General features: G+C 39.7%; 1 protein-coding gene across 5 annotated transcripts in view; it reads right to left on the minus strand.

The window, feature by feature from the left end:
- PHACTR1 (phosphatase and actin regulator 1) overlaps positions 1-25,416 on the minus strand; it is a 514,659-nt gene that overhangs the window by 107,466 nt on the left and 381,777 nt on the right. For all 5 annotated transcript variants that reach the window (XM_054591889.1, XM_054591892.1, XM_054591891.1 and 2 more), the window contains one exon: positions 2,079-2,159. In XM_054591889.1, coding sequence (XP_054447864.1) covers positions 2,079-2,159 — 81 coding nt within the window. The remainder of the gene's footprint in view (positions 1-2,078; positions 2,160-25,416) is intronic.

Consider the following 25,416-nt stretch of genomic DNA (forward strand, 5'->3'; position numbering starts at 1 on the left):
TGTACTATGGGCAATGGATTTCTAATTTTATTCCCTTTCTTCTTCCTCCCATCATCCAAACAATAAATATTTTATGTAGCCCAAGCATTATTTGATGCTTTGGGACCTGGCAGTAAGCCTACGAGGTCCCTGTTCTACTGGAGTTTGTGTGCCAGTGAGGAAAAGCAGCCAACAACCAGACAGAAAGAGCAGACAGTGATAAGTGCAAAGGCAAAAATAAAACAGGAAGTGTGGCGACAGGTTGGGGCTGGCGTGGTCCTTTCTCCCACCACCGGCCCCTGGGTGCACACCATGAAACAACTGTGGACAGGACACAGTTCCCACCGCAGTATCTGGGCCTCCTGTTTCTTTCTCTGTAAAATGCGGCTTTTGTTCTAACAGTGCATGGCTTCTCTGATGAAATCAGGGTGATACTTAGGCAATGCTCACCTTAGCCCAGGCATTATGTATAATGAAATAATAATGCTATAGTCAAATGTATTCTCTACTTTAGAATAGTTCCACAGTGAGAAATACAAAGGTTGAAGAAAAAAAGGGAGGGGAAGGGATCACTTAACTGGATGTGAAGAGGCTTTAGCTGTGACAGTATTATTTACCCACTTGGATGCTTGCTATATAATATCGTTCCTGTAGTTAGATAGCTTCCATCTCTCATGGGAAGTGACTATGAAGGAGTTGGAATGACGCATGAAGGTTTAAGGTCGATATGGGGAATGGCTTGGGGGGGGTGGGTTATATAGAAAACAAGACATTGGAGAAAAGTGACAAAATTATAAATTCTTTTTCCCTGGAAAGCTTAATCAATCAGAGAAGTTGCTCTTTGGTGTGGCCTTACTCAGAAGTGGAATAAACTGGCTCACCATAGGGATTCCTTGGTCCCCGGAGGCTCAGATAATTATAGAATGTATTCTGAAATAGTACAACTTCATATCCTACCCCCAGATTCCTTGCCACTGGGCCAGGATAGAATAGAGCCTCTTCCTCCTTGTTGCATTTTAGGGCAGCAATTTGTGCTAACAGAAAGTAGTTGAACAGTGCCTCCAGGAATCCCCTTGTAGGAATGGATGCATAAAACATGTACCACAGGACTAAGCACCGACTCACCTAAAAGATGTGGAGTCAGAGAGGAGCCTGCAGGTAAAACACAACCTGCCTATGTGTATTAGAACTCAAGTGGGGCATGTGGAAGATCTACAGAAACATGGTAAACTGACTGTGTCAGAATTACAGGATCACTTTATTTTCAGGACAGATCTTTAAAGAAGAATATGTGATTTAATAATCTGGCTCACTAAATAAAACGAGCCCTAAACAAGAACCTGTGAAACAGACAATCACAAGATTGGAATCAACAGCCTGTCATTTCCCTTAAAGCTTTAAGTGAAGCGTTGGCCCTGCGAGAGAGAACAGAATGCAGTTCAAAATAGCAAAGCTCTTGGAAAAAAGGAGTAAAGAATACTTAGATTGTAGAAACCACTCCATACATTGACTTAAAGGCAGTAATTCAATAAACCAAAGACACACAATATTCATGGGCAAATACTTGTGGACACATTCACAGAACATTTGAATCACTGTAACCATTAGCATTTGAAATCATACATGTGTACAGTTATAAAATAAAATTTTATCCACTTTGATTTCTCCTATTGTGGTGAAATGAATGGCCAAAAAAATATCTGTTGGGGAAATTCTAAATGTTTGTGGATTTTTGACATTTGTCTTGGGAACCCCAGTGTCTGAAGAAGCCTAAGCAATTACATTTATCCAGCTGTGTGTATTCGAAGAGCAACAGGCTCACACCAGTACCTATGTCATTGCTGGAGCCGTGTCATTTTTCTTAGCATCCTGTGGTTTGATCCCAATGCTGAGAACCACCAGCTTCGTGCACCCCCCTCATATAAAACTGATAGTTTTATCGCTGTCAGCTACATTCTCTTTTCCCTCCAAAATCGTCTGGACTTTTAAAGCTTCAAACCCAGATAAAGTGATGCAGAAAACTGTATCCAACTCTGAGAAATAGGCACAGATTCCATGCACAGCTTTCTAGCCCGTGAAGGGTAGACCAGTCCTCTTACCTTTGTCATAAATTTCCTTCAAGACTCCTCTTTTTATCAGCTCCTCTCTGCTTTGCCGCATTGATATTTTCCTCTCCAGGGCTACAAGCAAAACACAGACAGAGAAGCAGTTGTGAATAGGTAGCAAAATGTCTTTTGAAGGGATCATATTTAAATATATTGAAATGTAATATATGGGAAAGCTTCTGTAAATTCTACTTTACTAACATAAGTTAATGACATCAGCTAACATTTTTATGATACGATGATAAGCATTTTAATCAGGTATTTCATTTAATGTTTACAACAGTGAACAAATTACTTGTGCGGTAGACATTAGTATTTCAATTTATTTCACCCTGATTACAGTTGAGGAGACTCTGGTGAGAGAAGCTCAGCAACCTGTCAGTCACAAGCTCATTGTGAAGAGCAACCAGGACTCAAGTCAGAAACATGACCTCTGATCTCAGTTTATCCTCTGTGTTATGGCGTGCTTGCCTGAGTGTGGTATTTTTTCATAGACGAGATTCCTTTTTAAAGATCTAGTTAATGTAGCTCATGTCTCACTGAGGATTCTTTTGCTCCCCAGCTAATACAAAAATGGTATGCAAATACCTCCTAAAGAGATCTCTGGATGGAGGGACCAAGGGCCAGCAAGGGATGCCTGGGGGACAGCCTTCCACTGCTGTCCTCTCTCCGCTCCAAGGTGGAGCAGCCGAGCGAGGGATGGACTGTTTCATTACCAAATGTGCCTCCACCGGGACCCACCACTCACTTGAGCCAAAAGCTCCCGCAGGTGGGAGCTGGAGGAGGGAAGAGGGAACATTTCCTTTTGAATCAGTGGGCACGATGGAGGGCAGTTCAAGTGGAGATAGAGGCAGGAGTGGAGCAGCGGGGGGTGGCACCGAAGGGCAGGCCTGCGGCCCAAGGCTGGGTGTGGAGATGAGCAGCGCCCCTGCCCCCTAAGAAAGCAAGCTCCACCAGCAGCTGACACTGCAGGTTCTGGGTGAATACTGAGTGCAGGAGGAGAGAGGTTATTTTAGTTGTTGCTGTCAGTTTGAAAATCTCCATATCCTTTCGACATAGAGTTATTCAGGGGAAAAAGCCAGTTATAAAAGAAGGAAACTGTTTTATGCATACAGATTCATATACGGATCTCTCTTTCTCTCTCTCTCCCTCACACACACACACTTACACACATATAATTTAATATGTGTGTTAATAACCCAGTATAATTTAATACAAGGAATGGCGATAAGAATTAGAAAGCAAGCAAGGAAACAGGGGCTGTGGTTCTAACTCAGTTTCCCACTAGCTATGTGACCTTAGTCAAGTCACTTCGTCAGTCTGGGAAAACATTCAGCCCCAGCTACTCTGATTTAATAGGTCCAGGGTGGGACATGTATATTGTAATAAAAAACTCTCCGGGTTATTCTCAGCTATATCAAGGCTGAAAATCACTGATGATCTATTTCGGGACTTAAATTACAATAAATTAAGGGGCACAAGACTGAAAAAGAAATGTTAGGTTAGGCTGCACTCACATAAAGCTTACTGAGAACATAATAATAAAACAGATACATATAAATACACCCCCCCCCCCCCAGAGGTGAGAGCAGGAAGGTTGTACGAAAGAACACGCATCAGCGGTGGTACAGGGACCACTGGAGCAGTGTTTGTTTCAGGGGAGGGAGGAGCTTTATGGCCCCATACCACGTGACCTGATACCCAGTGGCAGAAGGGCAAAGAGGTGTTCTTTATGCAGAGGAGGAACAACCGGAGAAGGGAGAAAGAACTGCATACAGTTAGGTTAGAAAGTTCTGCCTGATTTAAAAATAATTTGCTGAGCAGCACAATGGGAAAAGACTGGATAGGTCAGGGGAGATGGGGTGTTAGGTAAAAAGTTTGTTATGAGGTTTTCTGAGTAACATAAAGCCACCCAAAAAGCACACATGAAGACATGCTTTGCCATCCTGTATTGAACCACCTACATTACACAGAGGTGTCTTAAACAAAACGATTTCCAAGGGGCTATTCAAAACCACAGAATAAAGTAGACGGCCTGGACCCACAGTGCTAAACCAAGTACTTGCAGCAAGATGGGCAAAACCCTAACCTGGAGGTCTGAGATAGCAAGGATCAGTAGAACATAGACGACCTCAGGCCAAGTACTTAGCCATTAGCACCTCAGCTCTCTCGCTGCTGAGGGACAAGCTGCCCATGGTTAAAGTCACTCTGCTACGTGCTCGAGGTGATGGTGACCAAAGGGACAGTCTCTACCTTCATAGAGTTTACAGACTAATGTTCAATTCAGAGTCATCAAATGATATTACCTAATATATGATTACAAATTGAGATAAGGCCTCTTAAAAGAAAGGGACGTGGTTCTACCAGAACACATGATAAATAACCTCCCCCACGGGGGCATTAGAAAAGGTTTTCCTGAGGACGAGACCTCTGAATTCAGTTTGAAAGTTGAAAATACATTATCTCAGCAAAGGACAGGCAGGTATGGGCGTTGGGAAACACTCCAGACACAGCAAACTGGGTGATGGCTCCTGATAGAGAAGTCACGGGGCCACGGACAAAGAGAAAGCAAGCTCATGCAACTGCAGCCACCAGCAGCAGGTGAATGACTCAAGATGCGCCCAGTGGGGCAGAGGGGCTGGGTCATGCAGCGCCTCATGGATCATGCTCTTCTAAGGGCAAAGGGAATAAATGGTAAGAGTCGAGTATTTGAAAGATCAATGTCCACGTTAGCATGGAGAATGGATCAGAAGTAGGCCAGTTGTGGAGGAGATTACAGAAGCCTAGACAGAAGGTGATGGCAGCGGGCGAAGGATACATTCCAGACACATGAAGGAGGCACTGTTGCCACAACGTGAAGTTAAGGATTCGATGCGGGAAGTGACGAAAAGAGAGAGGGGTCAAAGGCAACTCCTTTGGATCCTGACTTGCATAATTGAACGGACGGTGGTGTCAATTACTAAGATAGGGGACATGGGCTAAGAATCAGGTTTGGAGGGATGATGGAGAGCTCAATGGTAGCCATGTCTAAGAGGGCATATCAGGTATGTGTGACGGAAATGCAGTCGGGTACTTCGCAACACAAGGATGGGAAGTTAAGTGAGACTGTGCTACGTGGTGCTGACTATGCCAGCCTCTGTCATGCACCAAACGTTTCCATGGAAAAACTCCTAATGATAAAGGAGCGGTCCCCAGGGGCTCCAAGGGTAGGACAGAGTCACCCGTCCCAAGCGAGGCATTTCTTTAATGTAGTGAGTTTCTCCTTAAGAACTAAGGTGACCTCACATAATGTATCTGCTCTTATTTAAATAAGAAAACGTCCTCCCACCGACTACCACAAATTTCTAAGTTTGACTGACATCCGGGGAAGAGACGGCGTAATTATTCTCTGGCTTTGTCCATTTCCTGATACAGAACCCTGTGCCCACAGGGGAGACACAGATCATTTCGAGAAGGGTAGAATGTCATGTAATTTAACTTAATCCTCATCACAATCCTGTGATGTATTAGCATCCCCATTTTACCGATGAAGTACCCGAGGCCCGGCAAGACTAACTTGCCCAGAGCCACATAGCAGTGCGTGGAAGAGCAGAAAGAGATGTTGATGCCTGTTTTTCACCCTATGGTGCCACATTATTGTTAGGATGGATATAATGTATTTAAGGCTCTGAAAATGGAAGGCAATTTCATTATTAGCTTGTTTATATTTGGGACTCAACATCACAGTAAAATGACATAATTACACTTTATTTTAAAGAGCTTTTTCTTTCTAAGGCACTCTCTACTCATTGTCTCTTTTAACAAGGGATGCATGATGCCTCTCTTCTAATGTTATTTTTAGCAGCCCTTCCAAAGTTAGAGCAAAGTTTAACTGCGGCCAAAGATAAACTCACCACCATTCCAGGCAGTGAAATAAGCGGGTTGTTTGGTGCAGAAGGGCGACTCGAAACATTCGACCTGGTCTCCTACTGAGCCACGAAACACTGGGGGAAGAGAATTTAATGTGGGGAAGAAATATAGTGACTTCCTTTCCACTAACCAAGGCTAGGTCCAATTTTCCCTCTCCAAGAATTTTGGGTTTGGGCAGAACAAAGACAAAAAGGAAAAAAAAAGCCAAGATACAGAAGTAACCTGAGTCCATTGATAGACAAATGCGTAAAAAAAGTTATGGTATATATATACTGGAATATTACTCAGCCATACAATAGAATAAAAATTTGCCACTTGTGACATGGATGGACCTAGACAGTTATATGCTAGGTGAAATAAGTCAATCAGAGAAAGACAAGTACCATATGACTTCACTTATATATATGGAATCTAAAAAACAAAATAAACAAAACAGAAACAAACTCACAGATGCAGAGGGCAAATTGCTCTTTGCCAGATGGGAGGTTCTGGGTGGCTGCGTGAAAATGGGGAAGGGATTAAAATGTGCACATTGTCAATTATAAAAACTGTCACACCCTGGCTGGTGTGGCTCAGTGGACTGAGTGCCAGACTGCGAAGCAAAGGGCTGCCAGTTCCATTCCCGGTCAGGGCACAGGTCAAGACTGTGCTGGTCCCCGCTAGGGGGGTGCGTGAGAAGCAACCACACATTGCTGTTTTTCTCCCTCTATTTCTACCTCTCTTCCCCTCTCTAAAAAAAAAAAATAGTCACAACCCAGCATAGGGAACATAGTAATATTGTAGTAACTACGTATGGTGTCAGGTGGGTACTGGACTTACGGAGATGATCACTTTCTAAGTTACATAAAAGTCTAATCACTATGCTGTGCACCTGAAACTAATATGTTGACTGTAATAATTTTTTTAAATTTTAATAAAACAAACAGAGGACAAATGAAAAGTTAAAGAAGTCAGAAGAAGAAGAACAATACACTGGGGAAGAGAGAAGGTGTAACATGTACTGTTCCTGCTCAAAGGATACCAGGAATGCGTCCAATAAATGAGAACCGAGTGTGGTCAGCCAATTCACTGGGGCGTGTTTGGTCTTGAGAGGTGGGCAATGGAAGTTAAAAGAACAAAACCATTCATTTCTCTCTCTTTTTAAAAATTGTTTCCTGAGGATATGTTTATTGATTTTAGAGAGAGAAATATCGATGTGAAAGAGAAACATCGATTAGTTGCCTCCTGTAAGTGCCCCAACTGGGGGTTGAACCAGCAACCTAGATATGTGCCCTGACCCCAGATGGAACCCACAATCTTTTTTGGTGCATGGGGCAACACTTCAACCAACTAAGCCACCTGGCCAGGGCCATCCATCTCTGTTTAAAAAAGAAAACTGAGAGACTGTCTTGTTAGATGTGTGGCAAAAAGTGGGTAATGTTTTCATATAAATGAAAAATTAAGTGAATAGGGACTTATTTTAAGATAAGAAAATATAAAATAAAATATAAGTATCCATCCCTCTAATGTTATTCAGTTATTAAAGCACTAGGCAGTCTAAAATCTGAGTGAGCACACGTGGAAATGCTCTGGTGTAAGCTTTTTTGTTATAAAACTGGGTTGTGGCAATGGCTGTACAACTCTAAATTTACTAAAATCACTGAGTCGTGTACTTATGAGTTAATTTTATGGTATATAAAGTATAACTCAATAAAGCTGTTAAGAAATGAAAAAAAGGAACCACAAGGAAAAATTTCCATAATGGCAAAAACATCTGTTAAAATTAGTAAATCTAGGCAGGCAATTAAATTAATAAACTTTAGACCATGCTAAGCAAGAGGACGACATTAAACTAAAAAGATTAGAATTATAGCAAGCATAAAATGGTAAATTTCTAAAAACAACATTTTAACCTTTAATATGATAGTACCAAAATCTAAAAAGCAGGAATCTGATTACCCCTAAAAATGAAAATAGAGCTCAGATAGTGTCAAACTCCTTGGGCCTGCAGAAAAGAGGTAAATTTCCAGACTGTAGTAAATGCAGAACCTTGTAATAGGTTTTCGAGATGGTCCTATGGCAACTGAAATATTAAAATAAAATTGGATAAGCCAGCAAGTGTACAAAGAGGGACATCCAGTCTAAGATTCTATGTCAACAATGAGCCTGAAGATTACAAAAAAAAAGAAAAAAAATCATTGATTTGATTTTATAGAGTGACAAAAAATTAGTTGAGCAAATCCAAACATATAAAGGAAAAAACATCACATACCTCTCTTGCCTGAAATGAGTGGGAGAGTGAATTCTAAATGACTGTACCAAAAATAGCCCAAAATGGCACCCCAAAAGCCATATTCAAAGGTTGGCAAGTCCAGGGAAGACTTTCTAAGTTTGCCACCAAACTTCACCTTAATATAAAAACCATGCAGGAAACTTTGACAGGCACATAGTTATTCGTGCTGTATTTTCTGTATTTTTGATGTGTTGACATTTTGGGCCCTGGCTAATTTTGAGGAGGCTGTCCCTTCAGGCCTAGCCAGTTCCTACAGATAGCAAATGACCTGCCTGTGAGCGCACCTTCATATGCAAACCAACCCATCCAGAGCCCGTACCCTCAACCACCTCCTCTTTCAGTTCTTATACTACAGGCCACTGTTCTCTGCCCTAATCACCAGGCCCTGTCCCTATGCCCCAGAGGCCGCTAAAATGATTCAAAGCAGCAGCTAAGTAAGCCTGCTTACCCCATCCTGCCCATTCCTTCCCATAGAAACCACAATAAAAGGCTCTTGCCCATATTTTCCTCCCACTCTGTCTTCTGACCAATGCTGGTGCTGCCCCATACGGCCCTCCACGCTGTGGCACGATCCTTTCTCTTAGGATCTGTGAATATAGCATCTGTCTTCTCAGTGGCAGCTATCTCCTGATCTGCTGGTCTCATCATACCTGAATAATTGTAAGACATACATTTTAAAAACACCTATCCTTACACTGGCTTGTAAACAAAGAAAAAAAAACTAGGAGGATTTTAATCTATTATTTTAAAATGTGTTTAGATTTGAGCATGTGCTTTAGAAATGGAAGGGCTGGTGAAAACCTGGCAGTAAATTCCACTAGAGCCCCGATAAGGATAATGGAGTGACAGTAGCTGTAGTCTAATTACTTTTGTAAGTTCTTCTGAGCCACCACTGGAGTCTATGCTACATTTACTGAAAGTCCATGCCCCATCATCTCTCCTTAATTATTTTCCTAGTCTCCTTATCTACATGGGTTTGTGTGAAGACAAGGAAGCCCTTGCTTCTTTGATACCGATGAGTTTAAAATAGGCATCTCCTTAGTCAATGCCTGAACTGCATGAATTTGTTAAAAATAACTAGGGACTCTTGCCCTGACTGGTGTGGCTCAGTTTGTTGGGTGTCGTTCCATAAAGTGAAGGGTCACCGGCTTGATTTCCAGTCAGGGCACACGCCTGGGTTGTGGGTTAGGTCCTGGATGGGGGCGCAGGAGAGGGAACCAATCGATGTTTCTCTCTCTCACACTGATGTTTCTTTCCCTCTTTCTACCTCCCTTCCCCTCTCTCTAAAAAGAAATAAAATCTTTAAAAAAGTAGGCATTCTCTTTTTACTTGTTTGCATACACACATCTGCTTTTATTTTTTATTTATGAAAATAATACATGAAAATATTTTCACTTTAAATAATTTAAAAAAAATAGAGAAAACGAAGTTCTTTTTCACCTCCCTCCTTCCATAGACCCAACTCACCAAATCTCACTACTGCCCTCCTTTGATATTTGATCTCTCTTTTCTTTCCTCCCTCCTTCCCTCCCTTTTTCCCATATATTCACACCCTCCTTACTATATATAAATACAGTTTTTAAAAACAACTGGAATCATTCTGCTCATGTTGTTCCATAAGTCTCCCCCCCCATTTATCAATATATTTTAGAGCTCTTCCCGTCAGTACATACAGAAGCACCTCCTGCTTTTTGAGTGCCGCATACCATTGCATTGGATATAAGTACCATACTTTATTTAACCATCTGAAACCAAAAAAATTTAAATTGCTTCAAATTTGGGGCATGCAAACATTGCTACTGTAAATATAATTGTTGAGGCATGTATGTGAACAGGTATGAGAATTTTTCTAGAATATATCACTAGATATACAATTTCTGGGTAGGGTAATAATGATGGAAGAAAAAACTCATGTTTTATAGGGTTCAATTATTGCTTTTTTTATTTTAAAAATGAGGAAATGGAAAAAGGTAATACTGATGCTGGACCAAGTCATTTGGTTCTATTCAGAGTAACAGAGCACGGACTCATTTAGATTTTTCTCTAGGATAATCTATCTGCTCAATTCTTTGCTCAACTACCTTTAAATTACATTTTATAGGGAAGAGAATTTTGAAGGGGGAAAAACAATTGAGAAATGATGAAACTGTCAGTAGCTTACTACAAAGTCTTATACCTTCAGTCATTGAAACAGTCAACCTGTAAGTAAAATCTGTGGCTTTTATCCCTTTAAAATTTTACAACTCCAGTGAAAGTGAATTTAGGCTAGAAATGTACAAGTGACTAGGTTCTCAAGTGAGCCTTATTTTTTTATAGTCGAAGTGAGCACTTCGACTCCCATCTGACCTCATGAAGGAGGATGAGGATGTGATGCCACAGCTCTGGCTTAGATGGACCCAAAACAAAACAACCAACCCACATTTATGCTGTCTCCAGAGGAAATGCTTGCATTGTTTCAAGATTAAATTTATATAAGGGAGCTAGCATTTGGAGAAGTGGGGAAACCAGGAGGTCTTCCATTATAAAAGATCAAATGGCAAATGCCAGCTGATCTTTAGTTTCAGAAGGAAATTAATGAGAAAAACAGCATAGTTGTCAATTTAAGTGCTATTGAAAGAGAAGGAGAAGGAAAAAAGAATGCAACTCTAAAGGTCTAGTTTCAGACAGGACAGATGAACATATTTAAGAAGTCACGTTTATCTAGAAGCAATTTGTATTGGCATCGAATACTGTGCTTTTTACTAACTCAGATGTTCGAGAGTACTATGAATATCTAAACATTTGCCAAATATGGGATAACTAGGCGAGAAGGTTTTCAATAACTTGATTATCAAAAAAGATGCTTATTGAATTACTAATTCAAGATGAGTTTTAAAAATTTATCAATTAAGGCCAAACGATTCTTAAAATCAGAGACAATGACCAATTGAGAACTTTTTTCCCTTTAAAAATCCAAACCATGTAGAAATTCCACCTAAGAGAATTTAAGGCTTAAGTGTCCTTTTCACACGGTAGTAGTCACAGATCCCGACTCCCCCACTGTTACCGTATGAACTTCAGTGAGTATCTAAGTGGAGGGAGCACATGGGCACTGCAGCCCAGCCACTGTTCTTGGGTAATGTTGCTTAGCTGGCTGGGATAAACTCTTCATGGCCCATGAAGTAGGAGATGAGATTGTTTATTTCCTGTTGCTTGTGATTATATGCAAGTCATCTAGATCAGCACTTTCTAAAGTCTGTTGTGCAGAATAGTAGCCCCCAGGGATGCTCTGTGAAAAGGATTTCGCGGACAATAATTTTGGGAGATGCCATGTACCATGGGAGAATCACAGTGGTCATTAGCACAGAAACACCTACAGTGAATAAACCAGCTTAACCCAGTTTAACCTGCTGTTTCTTTCAAATTCATTTGACATTATGACTCTTCAATGGAGTATCATGGGACCTCCACTCTGAGCAAAATCTCTGCAAGATGCTGATCTAAATACCAGGTTGCACGATGCGAAGGAACCAGATTGGTTAGTCCGTCTAACTCAGCAGGGACTTAAAGGGGCCTAATTCTTTTGTCGAGAGCTTTCTAGTAAATGTCTGAATCAAACACACCCAAAACCCCAAAGTCCTACAATATCAACCCAGCGAGGCATGACTGACCTGGAACTCCTAATGGAGCAGAGGACCAGCCATTTATGTACCTCTCCTCCTGGTAGAAACTTCAGGTAGTAGAAATTTGCATTCCAATGAGCTTCCTGAGAGGCCAGTCCCCTATACAATCCCCAGATAAGTAAAGACTAGACTTGCTTAACCCTGAGTGACATAATTTGACATAATTGATATTAAGTACTTCTTTTTGACAGTAATTCAGACAGTGTAATTCCTCTGGAATCTCCGAGCACGGGGGTAGCACCATGTCATGAGCAGAGACAGGCGATTTGTTCTGCTCAGTGCTGTGGGAGACGTGGCTGCAGCCAGGTCCCACACGAGCTCCAGCCACTGATTAAGTGATGAGGAAGAGGAAGAACTCATTTTAAGCTGTCAGCTGTGCTGCTACAAGTACATTCTCCATGGATCTGGAATGGGTGTTGGTTTGAACAAAGCATTCAAAACTGTAAACGTGTTTTGGGGTCAGTTGGAGAATTATGTATATGGACAAGGTATAAGAAAATATTTGGGAATTATTGTCAGTTTGTTCGTATTATAATGGTTTTATAATTAATTATATAGGACATTTCCCTTATTTTTTAAGAGATACATGATTAGAGAATTCAGCAATTTATTGTAAAACACTTCGGGGAAAAGAAAACAAATATGGCCAAATAAAGTAACTGTTGTTAGGTGATGGTTATGTAACTGTACATAATGACAATATTATATAATATTGTCATTATAAAATTCTTTTTAATAATTTTTAAAAATTTTATATTTATTCATGAAATTACTTTTTCTGGTGCAAGCCATTGTTTTGTTTGTTTTTGTTTTTTTTTAAATGTTCTTTTATTTATTTATTTTTTTCATTTATTTTCTTTATTTTTTCAAATACATTTGTCTCTCTTTCAACCTCTCTTATGTTTGAAAAATTTCAGAATAAAAAGTATAAGTGAATAAATCCTACAAGTAATGCTGAGTGAACAGAGCAACACAAAAGAACACGTACGATAATTCCATCTATGTAAAGTTCAAAAACTGGCAAAGTTAAATATGTGGTTTAGAGATGTGTATCTCTAAACTTTAAAACTACAAGGAAAAGAAAGGATATGATCACACTAAAAATCAGATTAGTGGCTACCTTTGGTGGGGAGGGCAAACTGCAATCGGAAAGGCACATTAAGGGGCTTCCCGGTGCTGTCGGTATTTTCCTTTGTGACTTAGGCAGTGGGTATATGATGTTACTTTATAACACCCATTAAACTGCATGTGGATGCTTGATGCATTCTCTCAATGTGTCCTATTTTCCAAAATAAAAACACGAAGAAGACATTCTTACTAACTCTGCTCTCTTTGCACCGTCGAAATAGTCTCTGAAGGGGAATAAAAAACTCAGCCACCATACAATGAAATTATGCAGTTGGCCAGCACACCAACTCCTGTTAATGAAAGAAAGCGTGATTATAAAGCAATAAAAGCCACAAGTCTTTTTCCTGGTCTTTTGTTTGAAGGGGTCAGACCAGATTGTAGGAGGGCTGCTCCTGACACTTGCAAGTCTCTAGGTAGCACAACAGAGACATGGAGTTTTGGGGGGAAAATGTTGGCAGCAAATTCTACAGGAAATTTTGCAGAAGTAATGATTTTGAATTTTGAAAATAGGATGACTGTTCTTGGAGCCTATCAATTGAGGTGGCAAGTAAGAAGCAACTTCTGGGAAGGAGTTTTGCAAGGATCAGTCTCCTCACTCTTGGCAGTACACGGAGGAAGGTTCTATTGCAATTTGCAAATTTCATTTTCTTTATCTCCCACGCCAATCTGCAGAGGAAACTTCAAATCAAATTCTGACAGAATTTAAGTATTAGTTTTCTCTTTTGTCTTCTATGAGACACAAAAGAAATAATCCCTTCTCCATTTACTGGCCCCCTCTTATGTCAACATGGTAAAACATGATTTAATAAAACTAAAATCTGAAAAATAATTTACGGTAATCCCTGTTTACAACCTTCACTTTGTCCTTTCACCTATATATCACCTATTATGACAGCCTTTTTCATTAAATGTGAAACAGATGGCCCTACAGTGACACAGAATGCAATGTGATGAAAGTGTTTATGCTAGAATTAAAGGTTTAATGCTTTGGGACTTGCTTCTGTTACTTGTAGGAAAGTGTTTCATAACACCTAATTTTTTTTGTGATTGGGCACTGAGTCACAATTCACATTTCCACCGCGTTCTCTGTTGCCTCTAACACTCCCCACCCCGCCCCGCCCCGCAAAGAAATAAAGAGAAAATTCATTGATTTAGGGCTAGTTAAGTGAGTTTTTCCTTCCAGATGTAGGAAGCATAATGCTGTACTGTATTTCATTCCAGACACCTAATTATTATTGATCACTTTATGATAGAAGTGTGCTGCCTAAAGCACTGAAGAATGGAAATCTGAAATCCTGCCCAGAAAAGCTTAATACCCCAGCTACCACCTGTTACCTGAAAGATAATAGGGCCCTTGTTCAAAGTGTTTTTGTGGTACCAACTTAATGGAAATACACTTGCTGCTTCACTATTTGTTTTTCTACTCATGGTCAGATCAACTCTCCTGCAAGAAAGTCTTTAGAAGGCAGCGTTAAGATATTTATGTTTTAAAATCTTACTTCTCTGACACGGTTGAGACAGAAAGATGGCAGCCTTAAATTGAGGGTTTTTGTTTGTTCTTATTATCAATAGTTGGAACTAATATCAGCCAATAATTTTGAACAAATATTTAAAAAATTTTAACTATGCAGAATTATGTGAGATCTCCACACAGACAATGTGTTGCCTGAAAGGGACGTTTCTAGTGAATACCTGATTTCTCCCTTCCACTGTCATGGTAACACAAATTATGCCTTTAAAAGCTAGGAATATGTCTCATATTTGTACAGCCTATCTATAAATAAACAATCATCTATAGATAAGCTATAGTGTATATATAGAACTGAAGATATATTTTTTGCTATTTCCTGGGCAGAATTTTACAGCTTATAAACTATGATGATTTCTTTAGTCATTATATTAAGTGTAGCAATAATGTAATTTTCACTGAATGAGGCTTCACAGATGAAGATGAAACACACTGTCATGCACATAAAACTCAACGATTATTTCTATGACTACCCTCCACTTCAGGGAACAGTTAAACTGGCCAGAGGAAATAGTCACACACAAATTTATATTTCGGTCTTTCTTTTATATGTACAGGCATACCTTGTTTTATTGTACTTCACAGGTGTTGCTTTTTTAAAAAATTGAAGGCAAGGTCCTGCACCAGCAAAAAGGTTACAATTTACTTTATTGCAATACTTGCTTTTTTATGGCGGTCTGGACTCAAACCTGCAATAACTCTGAGGGATACCTGTATATGGTAAGTAATGGTCATATTTAGAAGGGTGAGTATCTGCTCAGTGACTTCTCATCAGTCATTTCAGGTGGAGAGAACTATACAGGAAAGAAATGTGCAAGATTTCTATGCATTTTGGTGCCTCTCTTAGAAATAGTGAACTACATAAAGACATTTACACCAAAGCAGAACAGAAGTGCTCATGAAGAAGAAATACATAACTATTGTATGTAGTTAAATAACAAAAATTTCCAAATCTAAGTAATGTCCAAAGTCCATGTAATTTAGGAATGTCCCTTCCTACTCTGCACATCAAACACATTTTTTTTCATTTCTGTCTCAATCTTCTCCTCTTGTGTGAGAAGATGCTTCATGCAGAAATGGACTGGGTTTGGCTGTACTTCATACAAGCATTCACTAGCTAATGATAAAATAATATGGTCCAATATCCATTATCCTCAAATAGGACAAATGAATTATTAAACTGTATTGCGGGGGCAATCAGCCTTTAATACCTGGAAACCATCCCTGAACGCCCCCCCGCCCCTGCCCACCGAGAATAGCTGGTTTGTGAATCACTTATCCTAACAGCAATTGGAAAAATTGAAAAACAGAACCACTGTGAAGAAGAAAGAAGAAATCTCATAACATGTGCAATAAAGAAACAAGATCTAGCCCTAGATGAGTAGCTCAGTTGGCTGGAGCATCACCCTGTACACCAAAAATTGCGGGTTCAGTTCCTGGCCAGAGAATACACTTAGGTTGCATTCAAACACCATTTAATGTGCATACAGGAGGCAACTGATCAATAGTTCTCTCACATTGATGTTTCTCCCTCTCTCTACTTTCCTCTCTCTCTAAAATCAATAAACATATCCTCAGGTGAGGATTAAAAAAAAAAGAAACGAGGTCTGGAAGCACAGTGTTACTCAGAGCTTTGCTTGAGGCACTGCTTGTTCTCACAGAAAGCCATCCGTCCTCCCAGTTATGACAAGGCAGCAAGATGTGACAAGCAGCACACTGCTACCTTAAATGAATCCTCAGCCTTCGCCTTTCATCTTTTGTAATTGCAACTTCTGAATTTTGTTTCTGATGTGTACTTTTGCATTGCTTTGAAGTCACCATAGCACGCATAGCGGAAGCTGACAAATGTACAATCCTTAATTCACAAATAAAAACAACAGAAGTCAATTTGTTTCCATTTGCTTGAGAGTGATTATTTATGATACTGTGAATGGAACTTTGATCCATAATATTGCCCAGAAGTTTCTCAATTCGAGAGGTTTACTCCTCGTGATAGGGTGATCTGGGCCGAGGCAGCAGTTTAGAATTCACATCTGATTCTTAGTGCTGTCGTCACTTGAGTGAGAAGATGTAGTAGTATTCAATGACAATAGAACTGATGGGGATCCAGCTGATGTCAATAGTGTTCAAAGGCAAATCTGAACCCATTTTCTTTATTCCTGGCAAACCCATAAAAGGGACTGTGCTGGCCTCATCATCAAGCTAATAGAAAATCTTGCCCGAAGTTATACCAACACAGTATTACAGGACTAAGTACCAAAAATAGATCAATCAACTTGATTTAATTTTTTCCTTATTAAAACATCCTGTCACCTGACAGTTGACTAGATGAACTAATTGCTATGATACCACGAACACAGAGCCTAAATAGAAACTGACTGGATTCTTTCACCTGTTGCATTGAAACTATTAGTTCAGTGATGCCATAAGCTTAGTATTTTTTAACATTTTGGTATAAAATAAACACAATATAAAATTTACAATCTTAACCACTTCTATGTGTACACTTCAGTAATGTTACATATCTTCACACTGATGTGCAACTCACATTCAGAACTTTTTCATTGCAAAACAGAAACTCTATTCCTGTTAACTGACTCCCAATCCCTCCAAGCCCCTGGCAAACACCATTATGTAACAGAAATGCCCCCGTGGGCCTATTACTCTGGGTTCCTTTGCCCGCCACCAGTAAGAACTGTGGCTCTCAATGCCAACGTTTGGTAAAAAGGCACGGAACTATTTATTCAAGTTATACAGGTTTAGAGTAATGGCAGAATGTCACCGTTAAATCCAAAAGAACCTTTAAAACATCCACAAACACACACACACAATCCTGACTCCCCTTGCCAAACCAGGCCAGTCAGGTGTACCATACATATCTCAGGGAAATAAACAGAAGTCTGTAGCTCAGCTAGGCTCCTGTTTTTAATCCAAAACTGCGTGGTACTTCCTCATGGAGGGCCAGTGGGGGTCCTTCTTCATTCTTTCAAACCCTGTGGCCAAGACCTCCCAATGCTGCTACATGGTCAAGAGGCTTTTCCTTCCCCGGCCACATGGTCAAGAGCCCTGCATGGCTCCTACATCCTGCTTTTCTGCTTCTTTCTAAGTTGTGTGGTCAAGAGAGCCCCTCTCTCCACTCCCAAACTGCACAATTAAGCCCCAGCATAGCTGCTGCGCCTGGGTTTAAATTCTGGCTTGGGTCTTCTGTAACCCCATTTCTGACTCCTTCCACACTGGTTACATCTGCCAGTAGTCTGGTTTCTTCTGCCTTTCTCAGCTGTCGTTGTTAGTCCAGGCAAGTGTAACCCTGTGATGTAGAAGCAGCCTCCAAGCTGCTCACACAGGCGCAGGAAGCCCCTCTGGCACATTGCATCACAGGTTAGAGTGACGCCCATCTTCCTGGCTCCCTGCACAGGTACAGATTTTAACATTATTAAAACACTGGCCAAGTTCTTCAGATATGTAAAGTAGCTCTCAATGGCCCTGCTCAGTTTCCCTCATCCCGTAAATGATAGCCGTGGGGGTTTTCTCCATTTGGGGGAACCTCCTACTCAGCGCACTGTTACAATGATATGCTGTCTCTGTGAATTTGACTACTCTGGGTATCTCATGTAAGTGGAGTCATACAACATTTGCATTTTTTGTGATTGGTTTATTTCACTTAGAATAATGTCATTGAGGTTCATCAATTTTGTAGCATGGACAGGAACTCCTTCCTTTTTAAAGGTGAGTAAAATTCCATTGTATGGATATACCATATTTTATTTATCTGTTGATGAATACTTGGTTGCTTCCACCTCTTGGCTCCCATGAATAAGGCTGCTACAAACATGGGAGTGTAAATATCTCCTCAAGTTCCTACTTCGATTCTTTTTGTTATATACCAAGTAGAATTGGTGGATAATATGGTAATTTTATTTTTAATTTTTTGAGAAATGGCCATACTGTTTTCTGCAGTGGCTGCACCATTTTACATTCCCACCAACAATGAACAAAAGCTCCAATTTCTGCACATCCTTGCCAACATTCGTTATTTTCTGGGTTGTTTTGTTGTTTTTATGATAGTCATTCTAATGGGTATGAGGTTATGAGCTTAGTTTTAAGATGTCAAAACTCAGGGAAAGGAAAATTATGAGAATCTAGAGCTATAATATTTGGCTGTGAGCTTAAATGCTTTTAAAAGTTGTCATTTATTCACCTCCGGTCACAGAAATGATATCACAAACTAAAGGCCTCCTTGGGATTATAAAACTTGATTTCTTTATAGAGGAAAAGTCAGAATGGATTTTATGAAAAGGGATGAATAAGTGGAAAGGTTACATTTTTCAAAGAAAGAAGTAAAGATTTTATTGTAGTTACTTTTATTTTACTTTCAAAATAGACACATATTTCTTCATAATAAAAGGACAATAGCTTCACTGCAAATATTTGCATCTCCCTCCATTGTGTGTGCTGAGGGTCTTTAATTATGGGAGACAAAGTTTCTGGTGTATGATGAACCCAGGTGCACACTTGGTCTCTGAAGCTTCATTGGGTGCTTAAAACAATGCTGTCTATTCAAGTTTCCTAACATTGAAATCCTAACTTCCTCAAAAGCCAACATTTGACTTAACAAAGAAGAAAATCTTGGGTAGAAATCACAACCTTCATCACAAGTCACTTAACAAATTCTTGTTGTCAGTATAAGGAGATGACAGCACCCTAATTAATCAGGCTCCAAGGTAACTACCAGAAGGATATGCTTCTTTCTCAGAGGAGGCTGGGCCTCTGTCCCTCTGACACCCATGTCAGCTTCGAAGCTTCTTCCGGCACGATGACAGAGACTCTCTCCTTGACCAGGCTCTGGTCAGGATCCTCTGGGCCCCCTTGTTGACTAGGCCTTAAGATCAGACCGTAAGAACTCAGTTTCAACACAGATGTTTGCATCCAACCCTATACTAGGAGGCTGGAAGAAACACCAGCATGCATCCTGGCAGCTTGAGGCTGTGTCCCCCAGATGATGACTGTACCCCCAACGATCCCTGAATGGAAAGTTCAATGCTGGAAAAGCGCTTATGTTTTGTTCCAGTCAACACCTTGCATGGTCCCAAGCTCCCTTTTCTTAAAGCATTTACTTTAAAAAACTTGCAATAGTAAATCCTTTCTCTGTTTCTTCAAGATGTGTATGTATTGTCTAACAACCCGGGAGTGTCTTTCTCAAGGACCTGGAAGCCATTCCTTTGAAATGGAATCATCAAGGAAGAGATGAGCCTCTGTCTCCACCCCTTGGGGATGGATAGAAGCCTAACTTCAACAGGAGCTGGTTAAAAGGCAGACAGCTGAATCACACCCCTTAATGCCCTTAAGTTCTTTCCCTGCAGCACACTCCAGAGTTTAAAAGGCTTTCCGCCTCTTGTTGCCACGGAGTAGAGCTCAGGTTACACTGGGGTCTTTTTTCTACTGCAATAGTGAAAAGTTAAATTAGTGTTGCTACATTTAGCTAGTGTCCAGTTTTGTTTCTCTTTGACAGTGGTTACTGCTCCACATGGCCTTCAGGGTACACTGCTCCGTCTTTGATGCTGGAGCCCCAAGACAGACAAAACTTTCTTCTATTTCCCTTAGCATATCTTGAGATACATCACCCCTTCCAATCCCAGGAGGCCCAAGCAGACTTCCTGACTGATGCCTCACAGGGCAGTACTACGTGGAGCCCGACCTCTCCATTTCAGATTTCTGGAGAGATAGGCCCCTTTGTCTCAGCAAATGACACCAGCAACAGACTCACTCATTCCCATTCCCATCCCCTAATGCAAGGGTCCCCTGTGCAGTAGAACTACAAGTAAATGCAATACATGTACTAAGGATGCAAACCATAGGAAGGACTAAATACAGAAAACTGAGAGTTATTTTTAGTTTGGATAAGAGAGAGTGGAAAAAGATATCTGGATGGCTTACTCCAAATAATTCAACAAAAACCAGTGAAGTGACTTTCAAAAGTACATTTTATGTGGAATCTGAATAAGAATGGCTTGTGTCCAATCCAATTGACTCATTCATTTAGTCAGTCACCGAATACTAAGTATATTTATAGTTAAAACACTGAGCTAGCTTTAGGTAGTAGACACATTCCGTTAACTTGATTCCTGGGTACACCTTGACAAAGTACTTTTTATCTTACATATTTACTAAATAAAAACATAAACACAACTGTCCTGGTTGGATGGCTCAGCTGGTTGGAGCACCATCCCATACACCAAAAAGTTGCATGTTTGATCCCTGGTCAGGACACATACTTAGGTTGCAGGTTCCAGCCCCAACAACTGATTAATATTTCTCCCTCACATCAATGTTTCTCTCTCTCTTTCTAAAAACATATCCTCAAGTGAGGATTAAAAAAAAAAAAGACAAACAGAACTGAACACCACCAAACCAAAAAAAACAAACGAACAACTTCATGTATCCAGGCTGAAGCTTGCACATTAGGGCACAAAGACTGTTTACTGGTTAACTCAGCAGGTTTAACTAACTTTCCCCTAGTGCCTCTGAAAGATAGTTATCCCTCCATAATGAAACACTTATTGTCATTACTGTATCATTGACCAAAATGTCACGAATAGACGCTTGCTAAGTATTTACCCTATGCAGGATGCAGAGGTTGGTGGGAGGCCTTGATGTCTGCAGAATGTGCCATTCACAGGTGCCCGGAGAAGCCTGAATAGCTAAGGACCAAGAGATGGGGAGAGAAAGAAAGGGCTGCTGGAGATTCAGAGGAGGGAGGAGTCACCAGGCAGGTGTAGCCTGATGGGACTGGAAGGAAGGCAGAGCTCAGCCCTGTGACAACCTGAGCCAGGAAGTTTCACTGGTTAATCAGAACTAGAACAAAGGCCTCTGCCAGTTCTCCCACCAAGTTACTGCAACCCCTCCTGAGTTACTAGCTCTGAAAGGTTCTTTTGAGAGGGTTAGTACATGAAGCTCTACTTTAATAGAAGAAATTGATGCCTGGGATGTGAATCAATCTTCAAAGTTCCTTGTCTCTTTCAGTCCTGTGGTATGGGGCCATCTGAACTTCTGTTCCTGAAGAGGAAGGGGTCCAGTGCACTATTTTACTTACAAGGGTTCTTGGAAAGGATTTGGAAGAAAGGAGATTAGGGAATATCATGAAGGTCAAATTTTGAATGATATCTGAGTTCAGCTCTTTTTCTAAACTTCTGGCTTTGCAAGACCTCCTTTCTACATTATTAAAAGAATGTGAGAAGATTTTATGTTTTTGTTTGAGGTTCAGTGAAATCATTGAAATGAATCCTTAAAAAATAGTTAACAGGTCTACTGAATAGGTCTAACAGGCTGAGGAAGCTTTTAAAGTATTTAAATTATTATTTTAAAAGCAGAATGCCATGTTATCAAATTAAATGAAGGTAAAATTTCTCAAAACTTTGGGGAGGCTTTTGAAACAGGGAAATAGTAACTGAAGAAATTTAAACATAAAGCTGACCCTTGACTTATTGTGAGTTATAGGAATCAAATGATGTGTCTACATCTCTTGTAACTAAAATCATTTTTAGAGAAATACCAGGGAGGCCCTGGCAGGGTAGCTTGGTTGGTTGGAGTGTCACCCTGATATGCCAGGGTTGTGGGTTTGATCTCCGGCAGGGCACATACAGGAATCAATCAATGAATGCATAAATGGGTGGTATAACAAAGCAATGTCTGTTTTCTTTTTTCCTCTCAAATAAATAAGAATAAAAAAAAAAAAAAGAAATACCAGGGACAGACCTCATCAGATGTGCTCTATCTCAGTGGAACATTCATTCAGACCAGAGGCAGATTCTGCCTGGGCTCAGTGCCCTGAGCTTGCAGGGCAGGAAGGACAAGCAGACCTCAATTGTCTGCTGTGCTGCAAGTCAATGAGCAAATCCTGAATACCTTATCTGTGGATTTCATTCGCTCTTTCTTAAAACAATTTTTTGTTGTTGCTGTTTTTTTTAGTACTCCTATATTCTAGGCACTGGAGACAGAACACCAAATAAGACACCTAATCTGGTATTAAAATAGGGGCAAACCTGCTCTGCTTGAGTATTTTGATTCGGGAACCCCAATTTTGGTAACTGAGTCCTTTTTCTCAGTTTCATCCTTGAACTCTCTGTTCCTAGGGACTAAGATTCTGTTTCCCTCACTTTTGCTAGGGTGTTTTGTTTGGTTTTGCTTGTTTTTTATTCTAAGGATTTTTGTTAGGGAATGTAATGGATCACTTGGATCTTCAGGCCTGTCTGAGTTTCTGCTGTGCACTTCCCTGACTCTGATTACTCCCACCTAAAATGTATTCACATAACATTCCATTACTTTTTCATTCTTCTGGTGATGCAAGCAGCTAATTTCCTACACTAAATCCTCTTCTGCACTGAACTTGAGTGAAATCCCAACCAAGATGGGGAGGTTGGGAAGGAATCTGCTTTGGGATAGGGCTGGGATAAAGAAGGTGGTATTATCTTTTGAATGACTTGGACTGTTTCAATGAAAATGCCTCGTGGTCAACTGCATATACCATCGGAGAACTGACAAGAAATCAGAAGCAAACAGGCAACAAAACAGAGCTAAGTATAAAACTAAAGGAGGGAATGGGCTTACCAGGGAAATGAAATTAGATGAGAAACAACAGAAGGGAAGTTACTGAGCCTTAGAGACTACCACAGGGATGAGGCCAGAAGAAAAATATTCACCAAAGTTAGAGGGGAAAAATAAGGCTGTCGGAAAGTGGGCTTTAACAAATTCTAGGCATTTTGAATACTTTAAGTACTACAACCTTATTTCATACAAGGGTTCTGTAACTTTTTTGAATAATACCTTTAATGAGATTTACTATGTTATTCACTTTCAAAGTATAATTTTTACCTCTTTCAATGTTCATTGTAAAATTACTGTCATGTCCTAATTTGCATAGTTGAGGAAAGGGACTTTAATTTTCCAAATAAGGAAATTACACATTCAAAACTTATATGAATACTTCATTTATGAAAATTGTCTACAATTGACTTCTTCAGATATAGATGAAGTCCAGACTTCTATTCTCCTATCAAGATCCTAAAGTTAAGAAAAATTTATAGAGGAAAAAAAGGTGAAAGAAAATCCAAATTTCAACTTAAAAATTTGGGGAGGCAATTTTATAGGAATGGCTTCATTTAAAACGCGCTAGGTTTTGCTCTTTTAGAATATACCTAAAAGGTTAGTTCAAATTGCACCTGTCTAAAACCACAGGTTGGGTTAATTTCCTAATGAGGTCATTAAACTATTTTCAAGCCTCACATTGTTGGTTTATGCAAGGGTTCAGTTAAAATTTTAATTTGCCTCAATGGAATTGCAAAATTTATATTGGCTCATGGTTGCTTAGGAAAAATATGCAAAAAAAAAAAAAAAAGTCAGACTGTGAGTTCAAGCTAATGGAAGAAAAAGTCTTCCATATTGTGTCAATTTTTCCCTAACTCAAAAAAAAAAAACAAACAACAAACCCAAAAACCAAAACAGTGGAATATCAGGTGAATCAATTAAATTGCAATATGATTCTTCAGGTCAGTTAATACTTTTTCTTTATATTGATATATTTAAAATTAGGGAAATTTCACCTTTCTTAATGATTTAAAATAGATCCAACAAATTTTCTTCCTCTATATTAATCCAGCAATTACTTTAAAATACTTTCCAGAGTTTTAAGTCATCACAGCATTCATTTATCTAAATCACAGTCAAATTTCCAGCTAGCAAGAAGCCAAAAAAGCAATGCAGCCAGCAGAATGACTGGCACAAATCCACACATTAGAACTCACGTAGTGAGAGCTCCCCAGGCTCTGTCTCCTAGCTAGTTTACGTTAATTTTAGTTACAATTTAAATGGGCTTGGTAGTTTGGTTTCCAAGCCCATACCAGATTAGAAACATAATTTAGAATGTAAGAGGCAGCCTGATAGCAGAGGTAGCCCCTGAGAGAAATGGAAATGGGGAGGAGATTTTAAAGTAAAAAGACTAAATAGTCATACACTTTTTATTAGCCCTGTGAGCACCATTACTCAAAGTCTAGCATAGTAAGACATGTTTTAATAAGAACCCTAAAGCATCAAGAGAATATAAAATTAGGTCTACTATGCTCTAAGGAGAAATAGGAAAGTACATATTTTAAAGAGATGTCTATTGAAGATTGATTTAAAATGTTCTTTAAGGCATTTAAGAGAGATAATCTTTTGGTAAAATTACTCATACAGAACACCTAATTTCCTAATGTTTGATGAAGCATTGTATTTCCATAATGATGTAAACTGACATAAGTCATATGGAGACATATTTAGTTACAGAGCTATATAACACTGTATGCCTGTGCCTGATTAAAAATATCAAAGAAATTAACAATTTAATAAAGGTACATTGATGTTACTATTTTCTAAGCACTTCAACAATTTTATCATGTATTTTCTGAAATTCAGGACAACTTTCAAAGTGATGAAACCAGCATGCAGTTCTAATTCCACTCTATAATGCCCAAGAAGCCTAGTTTATTTAATCTAGATTCCTGAAGGCCAGCAGCAGTTAAAATATCTGGTGGCTGTCACTAATGCCATCTGCCATAGAGAGTCAGAGGATACCTTGGGGAAGCCACTGGGCTCTTACTTCTAAGTAGTATCCTTAGTTAAACATGAAAGAATGTAAATATGACTCCAAATAAGCCATAATTTGTATAAACAATTCAACCCAAAGATGGGGCACAAAAAAAAACACCATGGCAATCAAACATAATGAATCATCTCTACACAATACAGTATATTAGAGACACGCATGTGTTTATATCATCACATACATATGTCACTTTAATT

The sequence above is a fragment of the Pteronotus mesoamericanus genome, unplaced genomic scaffold (genome assembly GCF_021234165.1).
Source record: "Pteronotus mesoamericanus isolate MK-2021 breed Mesoamerican mustached bat unplaced genomic scaffold, CSHL_Meso_final scaffold_31, whole genome shotgun sequence".
In the NCBI taxonomy this organism is placed as follows: domain Eukaryota; kingdom Metazoa; phylum Chordata; class Mammalia; order Chiroptera; family Mormoopidae; genus Pteronotus; species Pteronotus mesoamericanus.